The sequence below is a fragment of the Calidris pugnax genome, unplaced genomic scaffold (assembly GCF_001431845.1).
Source record: "Calidris pugnax isolate Ruff unplaced genomic scaffold, ASM143184v1 scaffold13, whole genome shotgun sequence".
Taxonomy (NCBI): Eukaryota; Metazoa; Chordata; class Aves; order Charadriiformes; family Scolopacidae; genus Calidris; species Calidris pugnax.
The window spans coordinates 286,727-296,867 of record NW_015090810.1 but is presented as its reverse complement, the minus strand read 5'-3'; the positions used below and the strand labels follow the sequence as shown (position 1 = coordinate 296,867).

At 36.9% G+C, this 10,141-nt stretch overlaps 1 protein-coding gene across 3 annotated transcripts in view; it reads left to right on the top strand.

Annotated features, from left to right (window-relative positions):
* COBL (cordon-bleu WH2 repeat protein) overlaps positions 1-10,141 on the top strand; it is a 173,474-nt gene that overhangs the window by 93,888 nt on the left and 69,445 nt on the right. For all 3 annotated transcript variants that reach the window (XM_014938726.1, XM_014938727.1, XM_014938725.1), the window contains exon 9: positions 3,613-3,807. In XM_014938726.1, the coding sequence (XP_014794212.1) occupies positions 3,613-3,807 (195 nt within the window). The remainder of the gene's footprint in view (positions 1-3,612; positions 3,808-10,141) is intronic.

Genomic DNA, 10,141 nt, shown 5'->3' with positions numbered 1-10,141 from the left:
GGGGTGGGGGGGGGGGGGAGGAAAGTAATTTTTTTTTTTCTTGCTAGATTGTATTCCTTAATTGTTGTTTGAACTGCTAGCAAAGTGCTCTAACACTAGCAGTCTAGTAGTCACCAGTAGTCTGCCAAAGACTATGATTTTACAAGTTGGGAGACATTTTTAAAAGTTTCTTTTTTTGACTTTTTTTTTTTTTTTGCAATGCAGTTACAGAGCACATTGTAGGATTGTAGGAGTGGATTTTGACTCTGAGCAGAACATTCCATGCTAACCTATTTGTCAAATGAAGCAGAGGATAAGGGGTGACTTTTTTTAGCCAGCTGCATTGGCTGCAATACTTGAGCTTGGCTTTCCTCTCACTTACATTGCTGTCATTTCAGTAATTCCATTTAAATCGATCTATTGATGACAATTAAAACAAGAAGAAATGAGATATGGTTTGGGTAAATTGCATGTACATATCAGGTCCCTGCAAGTTTGCTTAACTAATGTTGTATGTTCTTAATAGTTGCCTTGCTAACCTGCCTGAAAAACAAACCTCCAAATTCCAGTTATTTGGAAAGAAGCTGCACTGCATCTAACACAATGTAAAATATAAAAGCTGGGTAAGGCGTTGTCTCTGTAGATTAGGTTTACAACAAAAGACGAGTCCTGCCAGAAACACTTGTGTCAGTGGTTTGTGTCCAACATTTTTCTTCTCTTAAACTAATGAAGAAGACTAGGCACATGGGAGAGCTTGAAAGTCCGCCTCCAGTTAGGCAAAGCTCTCATTGCTGAGTGATGGGGCATTCAAAACTACTTTGAAGTTGTCCTCATTCAATTCCCCTGGAAGCCGTAGTGAGTCTTTATTTTAGGGGAAGAGTCTTAACATGAGCATTCTTGAAATGCTCACTCAGTAAATAATGGACTTGGTATAAAGTTTGGACTTGGAAAAGAAAACAGATAAATTTCCAATGTTTTTATTTTTTCTTTCATTAAAATATTTTTATTATAAACTATTTATAGTGTCATGTAAGTATTATAATTTTTTCCTCTATCTTCTGGTAGGAAATCCAAGCTTTAAAAAAAAAAAGAAAAAAAGCTTTAAAATGTTTAGTTGTTCATCACTGTATTCCTTCACAGTGATCTGTTGCCTAGAAAAAGATTATTGTAGCTCTTCAGCCATGAGACCTTGAGGGTATAATTTAATAGGATATTAATTTAAAACTAGATATATCCTATCTTCTTATTGGTATCCTGTGTTTGTAATGCTGGGAGAGAAGTCTTAGGGTTGTTTTTTTGTTATTTCTTTATCTATCTTTAAATCTCTTTAACACAATTTCTCAACCTTTTTATCCAGCAAGTAAAATCAAGGAATTTAAAAAGTCAGAAAAGCATACCTGTAGAATACACCTTAAAATTATTTTTTCCAGTCATTTTATAAGTGTGTTAAGAGAGGAAATTGTTTGGTATTTCACCCTGTGAATCCTATCATTTCTTTAGGAGTAAACAAACTTAAGTTGATAGAACCAGGTATAATGCACACTGGGAACAACTTAAAACTTGTAGATTATAGATGAGATAATAATTTTTTTCTGTTGCTTAAGACAAAGGGCCAAGAAGAGACTACATTTCTTGTTAAGATTAGACCTAGTCTTTTAAACCTTACATTCCACTTTGATCTTTTTTCTTCATTTGCTGGAAAGGTGGAGAAGCTATTGATGCTATTCAGTTCAGAGAAACTAACGATGAAAAAGATGAAAAATACTGCTTTAATCCTTCAGTAAAACTCTATTCAGTCAGAGAAGATTGATAACGTGCCTGGTTTCTGCTAAATACACTAGTCCTAGATGAAGTCTGCTGTGCAGTGTGTAACATAAAAGATAATAAGAGCATCGAGCTGGTAGTTTTAAATCAGTGACAGTTATCATATGCGTAGTAAATGCAGGACAAGACACAAATTTGTTTGCTATTGGCATTTAGCACTTTCAGTTGCTTTCACAGGAATCTATAGAACATTGAACTTCACCAAACAGTCAGGAAGCTGTATTACACATCTTTTTGCTTTGATATATACTTCATCAGTGCATCCTCAGCGGTCCTAAAATTAAATGAATTGTCTTTTTGAGCTTGCTGCCCCAAGTTTTTAATTTCTACCCAAGTTTGCTTTTGGCACTCGTGGAAAGGAATTATCATGCCATGTCACGAGTCAAATTCACTGCAAGTTACACTCCTGCAGAAATCCAAATATCCACCACAACGATGAGGCAGCTGTACAATTCAGGCAAAGCATTTTCCAGCACTTTCAAGATTGGAGAACTTCATTTCAAAGAACTACCTCTTTCAGTTGGAAAGCGATGGGATTTGTGGTGGCCTTTAGTTTCCTGCCAGTATGCATTCTGTGGTCTTGGACAAAATTCCGCCTGAGAGCTTTAGGTCCTCTGAGGGGGAGTTTTGCAAGTGCGATAACATGTTCTGTTGTGATAAGAACAGCATTATCAACAGTGGTCATCAGCCTGTGCTTCCAGAATAGGTATCCTGCTCCAGCTCGTGGTGGATTGGTATCAGTGGTGATTTCACAGAAGCCATTTCTGAGAAGAAGTGACTGTCTCATGACTTAATTAAAATGTAAAATCTTCAATTTAATATGGAAACTTCTCTTAATTAAAAATAGCAAAAGGTGACTCACAGGTTTTGAGGGAAAAGTTTTTGCAAGATCTTTATTAGCTGATTCAAAAAATTAATTATGTTGAATGTAAGTGTCAAAACTAAATTAAAAAGCACATTTTCAAGCAATCATGTTTCGTAGACTTTCCTGCTTGGAGATTTATTACTGTATGACTGCGTATATTTCTGCTTGTATATATTCGTATTAAAAGGTATTAAAGCCTTGGTCTGAAATCAGTGAAACTTTTTCTGCTGATTTTATTAAGTTCTTCAGTGAGAACTAAAATAAGGTTTAACATTAAGTGATTGTTGAAATAGCTTCTGCTTCTCCTTTTATCTGGACCTGTTAAAATCCAGAGTGGGGCCTGTCAGTAGGACTTCTTTTGACCAGGTTAAATTGTTTTTTTCAAAAGATTGTAAATGATTATGCTTGATAAATAAATTCTAAATTGGAAATATTTTGATGGTAGCAGAGTTTCTCTTACATAAATCTGCAGAGAAGACTCAGGTAAATTAGGCAGATTGCTAATAAAATAGACAAGCCTGAGACACAGACAGCATGTGATTAATACAGTGTTCTCATTTAAGAGTAAATCTTGCTTTCAGAAATGTATATTTCTTGTAATTGAAATACAACTGCAAATGCATTTGGATAACTATAATTATGTGTCTTGTTGAAGCTTATATTTTAAATATGAAGCAGCAGTAGTGCTCCTATCAATGGTACTCTTAAACTGAGGTAGGTGCTCATCATGCTTCCTCTCATTAATATTGCCTGAAAGCTTTGTTCCAGTTGACCTTTAGAAGTTTCCAAAAGTTACAGTTTGCAATTCAGCAAGTTTGGCAGAGGAACATACGTGATTATTTATATCATTGTTTAAACAGTAACCAGATGTGTCTTGTTTTTCTTCTTTCTTTCCCATTGTTTTTAAAAAGTGATGTTAATCCAAGTTGTTAATCCATTTGCAGGGTTTTTCCACAGCACCAAATTCCCCTTCGGTGAATTCTCGTTCCGGTAGCCTGGGTCCATCACTGTCCCTTGGTAACATCTCAGGAATGACAGCAAATCCAGAAGTGAAAAAGCGCAGAGCACCTCCTCCACCAGTTGTCACACCTGCATCGCCGAACATAGAGATGAGTGGACAAGAAAAGGCAACAGCACAGGTAACAGTGACACCACAGAATGCGCCTCTTTGCTTAATGTGCTGGCCACCATCAGTTCATTCATCAGAGTTAAAGCTATTCACAGATATTTCAGCTAACCATTTACCACACCTCACCGAAACTCTTGATCTTACAATATAAAATTATCAAAAGCTACTGAGCTTTCTGAGACTGCCCCAAGCTTTCTCCCATGTCAAGAATCAGAGTTTTGTGATAAATTATGCTAAAAGAAGGAGGGTGAAGAAAAAGTAAAGCAGAAAATCTGGAAATTTTATAGGATGACTAGGTATCCTGATTGGCCAGGGAAGTCCTGGAAAATTGGTGACTGTTCTAATGACTGACAAAAATCTTTGGCATGCAGTTTTGCCCAGGTACAGATGGCAGGCTGTCGCCTACATCTCTATTTCCAGTGCTGCTGTGGGATACAAGAAGATCTGCTCTGCTTTCTCAGTTGTGCCATATGACCTTTTAAAGCACTGCTCTGTTTTTGCTTTTAAAAAAGGTCGCTGTTCCGCAATACAGTTATCGAGAATTAAACAGAAATGGGGGGAAACCTTCCTGAGGACCTAACCCTTTGAAAAGAATAGAGTTAAGGGAAAAGGAAATTGTTTTTGTTTTTCTAGTGACATTCAGGTATGTGTGTTACTAAACATACACAAGCACGTTAGGACTTCTGGTTCCACCATCAACAAAAGTATTGCATTCTAAATGTAAACTGTAAGAGTTAGTGCGTAAAGCTATATATGGATGCCAAACAACAATTTAAGAAACCAATACCTTCAAGATTGTGTAATGTGGACTGACTGTATCTGCTTGGGGCTTGTGATCTCTACAGCAGGCTGATCTTTGGAAAGAGAACTGTATTAGTGCAAAATGAAGTTCAGAAAAGAATCTTTGAGTTCATTATAGTGGAGGAGGAGGAGTCTAGTGCTCAGTCTCACTCCCTGTCACCCTTTTATTTATCTAAGACACACGTTCAGTGCCTTCTGCAGTGAAGTATTGTGTAAACAAAGTTGATGCACACTCTTGGTAAAGGGTTATGGGATCTTATTTTCCTGTTCTTAGGATAGTTAAGTGTAGTTGCTGGAATATAAGTGTTTTATCTTTCAAAAATTATAATAGGTTCCTTTGAAATAACACTCATTTATAGACACAACTGAAGAGAGACAATGTTTACTTGCAACATTTGGAGCACTTTCTTTTTTAAAATTTCCTTTTGAAATTCCTACTGTAAATATTTTTATGAGGTTTCTTGTGCCCCCCCTGAGTTAAACATTTAATTTATTTAAAATAAGTAGATTTTTTCGGAAACTCTTAAGTTTATACAAGTGTGGTAATCCCAGACTGTATCATTCTGCTATTCTCTTAGGCTTATCTCCATGCGGTGTGGCACTGAGATTTCAAATTGCATTGTACAAAATCACTGAAAAATCTAAACTCTCTTTAAACGTATTAACATTTCTGTGTTCAACATTGTTGCAAATAGATTCCAGTGCTGGTTTTCTGAAGCCCTTGGGATAAAAGTTATTTATTTATCTCAAATAGCACACAGTACAACGTCAACTTCAAATTCTCTTGGTCTAAAGGAAAAGCTATTTTGAAGAAAGAAAACAAATGAAGGTTGCATCAGAGGATTTTCCATGATTAAGTTAATTTTAGGCAATAGAAATGTCTTGTGTAGGTGATGAAGCCACTGAAGAGCACAGTAGATTGTGAGCACAGTTTCTAGGGTCTGTTTGACTGCCTTTGTCGGGTAAAGGACAAAAATCTGTCTAAAAATGGTTACATGGGTCAAAATATTAAACAGCTCTGGTTTGCTTCTGAAGCTCCCAGGCTGAAAGTTGCTCACACGCTGCCCTGTAGTTTGAACAATAATGTGTGGAGTACATTTGAAATGAAGCACAAATTCCATGAAGCAATCAAAAACCAAGGGAAGAGATTAATTATTCAGTATTATGTGGCAAGGTAGCAACAGAGGCATTGTTTATAAGAAAACCCAAACAGTTATATATTATCTACGTGCAGACTATCCAGTTTGCTGTGAAAATAGAGTAAAAAATCTCAGGGTGTAAGTTTATTTCTTTAGTTTATGGGAAAGAATTAGCACTGATCTTTTTTTTTTTTTTCAGGGAAGGACGTCAATTCCTTATTAATGGACTTCCTTCCATAAAAAGATAAGATGTTTGTTTAGAAAACTTTATTTATGTGCAACTGTTACTAACAGGAAGATCCTGCAAAAGGGGAACATGTTTATTTCCAGTGAAGCTAGCACATTAATAGAAAATGAAAATGGTGGTATTCTGAACTTTGAAGAAGGTTTTCTCTTTTTAACTATCTGGTTCCATTAAGTTGTGTAGAAAAGCGAATATGGTAGCTCTTATGAATACCTGTAGTTTGACTTTCCAACCCAATAAGACTGTTATTTGTAACCCATTGTTAAGCTCCAGGGCATTCAGTTTTCTTTACAGCACAGATGATTCCTTAGGAATATATATCTCATCTACCTGCCTAGTGGTCGCAATCAGACATTTTCATGTGTGTGAAGACTGGGGTGTTTTAATTTATGCTTTAGATGTAGTCTTTCTCCACTCACTCTTTTGAATAGATGGATCACTGCAATATAATTTTACCACAGTGCAGCTTTTGTTTCTCTGGGTCTTACAGTAATTTACCTCCTTGAGGGTCAGGCCCCTGTAGTAACTTTAATTACTTTTTAGTGCAGCATTATTCGTTCTCCATGTCTATTTAAAGGTACTGTTCCCTCTGTTGTAACTGTTTGAAATCTCCTCTAGAAACTATTCATTTCTTTTCAGAGCACAATTGAGCAATGTTTCAGAGTGTGCTGACCATGCAATAAGTTGTTTGCAAAGGAATGCAGAGTCTAAGAAAAGAGTCTACAGATTTCTTTCCTGAAGACTTCCCTCTTGTTTTTTTAAACATCTCCTAAGTAATACTATTTAGAATAAGGAGAATTCATTTGAAAAAAAATATTCTTCAAAAGACAAGGGTATGGTAATATTTCTAGTATGAACTCCAGAAGGTTGGATGCTTTAGAAGCAAGGAGTTCCCCTCCTTTCTTAAGTTGCAACATGGAGCTCACACCATCCAGAGAGCAGAGCAGAACAGCGTAGGGGGTGAGAAAAAAAGAACCCCCTTTGCGAATAACCCGTGTTCTCTCTCACGGCACTTTAGGTGATGTGCTAGCAGAATTTGGGGCCACCTTACAGTAGCCGTAGTGTAAACTGAGTTCACACCCCTAAAGCATGCACCATATAGACAAAATATTTAAGAGAAAACCTGTATAAGTATGCTATTGTAGATAGAGCACACGGAGAAAAGCCACATATGAAGTCTGACAGAATTCAATGCATCTTCTCAGAGGCTTATTCAGTGATCTCTCTTTAAAAAAAAAATAAGTGTAGAAGTGAGTGTTTGAGTCTTTTGGAGATCAAGTGTATTATGCACAGGCAAATTAGTTTATGGCAATTATTTTATTTCTTTTCTAGCATGTGTGGGAAAATACAGAAATCAGAGTGAAAGGGGGTGATAAAGAAGGCCTTGGGGACTTTCTGTAAGAGCCTTTTCTATGAAATGGAGTGATTTATTCAGGACAGAATCATGAGGCTTTTTGGAGACGACGTCAGAATTAGAAGAGGGCTCTTCAGTGCCTTCATCTGCATAATAGCTCTGATGTCAACTCCAGAATCCAGAAATGCAACTTGTAGACTGTGATAAAGGAGCCATATGCTATTTCAACTGCTGCAATTTTCTGAGCAGAAGCACTTTATTATAATATGTAGATGTAACAGGAGGCATCTGGGATTTGTTACTAGCCAGACAAATTCCTGTGCTGATAGAGGAATAGGGTGATATAACAGATACATTGTTCTAACAATTGTGTCTGAGGTTTTAATTTTGGTTGTCATATGGTAAGACAGTGGGTTTAAATAAAAATTGCATTGTTGTTTTTAGTGCAGGTTGAGGCCTTACACTTTCAAGAGGTTCCATTATAAACCATCACAATTTTCAGGTTTATTTCCATGTTTATATAGTTTTCCTAAAGTTGCTGTAGACAAACATAACAAATGTGACATACAGTGGGTTTTGCCCTGCTTCCTCCGTTCCTCTCCTCTGTTGATTCTCCATTCTTTGTGAAGGCCATGCCTTTAGAGCAGATTACTTGCTCCTGGTGTTTTGTCAAGGTTCATGCTTTCTCACCAAGAATAACTTACTCATTGAAGAGGCTTACTTACATGAATAAAAAGGAATATTGCAGCCAAGAGAGTCACAGGCTTACTCAGATCACTGCTGGCAGGTTTCTTTATCCTTTTTATTTTTCACCAATTTCAAGCCTAAATGAAAGGTTCGGTTTTAAGAGAATAATGTTAAGATTAACTAATAGGAATGAGATTTTCATATCTTTCCTGGAGAAAATAAGGTACTCACAATGAAACTTTGCCAAATTTCTTGGTTTTATATAGAGAGGATACTTTCAGTATTTGCTGTACATCTTATTAAATGGAAGGAAATCGAAAATGTGGAAATGCAGAGGAAGTGTTATTTTTACCATCTTAGATGGTGATTTCTAATACTGACTACCACATAGGATTTTTCTTCTTTTTCTTTCTTGTTTTTTCCTTTTCAAATGTTTCTGTACTGCTATTGGAGATAGCGGCCTCCTGCGAGGTATGTTCCCCTGTTCCTGTGCATATTGCACTTGAAAGAATTACGATTCTGCTGGCAGTCATTGATAGGAATCATAGAATGCTTTGGGTCGGAAGGGACCTCAAAGATCATCGAGTTCCAACCCCCCTGCCATGGGCAGGGACACCTCCCACTAGAGCAGGTTGCTCAAGAATGCCATGGAGCTGGCAGGACACTGGGTTAGGCATCCTAGCCTATAATTTTTATGCCTTTGGTAGGGATGTCTTTCTCTTAGCAGAATTTGTGTTATAGTAATATTCACTGTCTTTTATATATAAACCAATATAAATAAACTATAACAGTGATTGAAAGCTTAGGTCACCTCTGGTTGATTGAGCATACTAAGAGTGTGTCAAAAGGAGGAGATACTCCAGTGAACTGTCCTGCTGAAAGCCATTGAATTTGTGCTCATCTGCAGACAACCCTGAAATACTTTAAAGGACACTGCGAATGAGCACAGCATATAGTGAAAACATACCTGGAATACATTCTGCCAGAAAGAACCACAGAATAATGTTCAAGTAGTAAATATAAAGGACAGGTAGTGAAGGAAATGTATGAATAAAATTATATTGAAATCATAATTAACATATTAAATTTTTTCAAAGTCTTACTAAACCGTGTACTCATCCAAATTTCCAGAATCACTCCCTGAATTTGCAGTTCTCAAATTGCCTCTGTGTGTGTATGCTACAGGCATGGAATTGGAAGCCACTTGGAAATGTGACTCATTATCTTCCTTAGAAGTAAAATGTATTTTAAAACAGTGGCCAAGATTTTTAGAAATAGTTAGCTTGGCTGTCCATAATTAGGAAGCTGAGTTTGTAGCTTGACGTTTTCTGAACTTTTAAGATGTCAGAAGCTACGTCTGGTTGCTCAGCAACTCAATATCTGGCCACTGTGATTTTAATATCATATTATTCTTCACTATGCCACCTTCTGTTGCAAAAGGAGTTTAAATCGAGATTGTTAATATAAAAATCTGAGCAAAGCAAGCATTTCTTCCACTGATGTCCCCCAGCAGAGTGGGGATTTTTGCACAGATATCTTTCTTGCGTGTCTGCACAAAGTGATTACCACTCTTCTACCTTACTTCTTCATAATCTAATGCCACAGATGTGTGATTAGCTGACTGCAAAGATAATCTTGATTGGTATGAAGTCATACTGTTACTGCTGGTCTCCTCAGTTTTTCAAAATGACTGTAGCTGCAAATGAAGCCCTAAAGCAATGGATACAGATCCTGCAGAACAGTGTAGAGTAAGGTACGTTCCAGTTATGCACAGCTGTGTCAGTAAAGATGCCAGAGCTCTGTGTGCCCTGTGAGTTAAAGTTTCTTGAATGTGCTTTGTCCCTGGGTATTTTGGATAAATCTGATATTTCAGATAACAATACTCCTGCAATTGGCTTTCCTTCTGAGGAACAGCTGAGTGCTTAGCTGTGGATGGCAGCCTTTTTTCCTCACGAATTTTCTTGGACTTCTATAAGGATTGTACTTTTACCAGTTTACTGTCTTCTACCTCTTCCTTTGTGCATCTGTTGCAATATATTATTGTGAAAACTCCACTCTGATCAGTCGTTTGTCCCAAGAGGAAGTTTCAAATGGCATTAGATTTGCTTAGTTGGTTGAT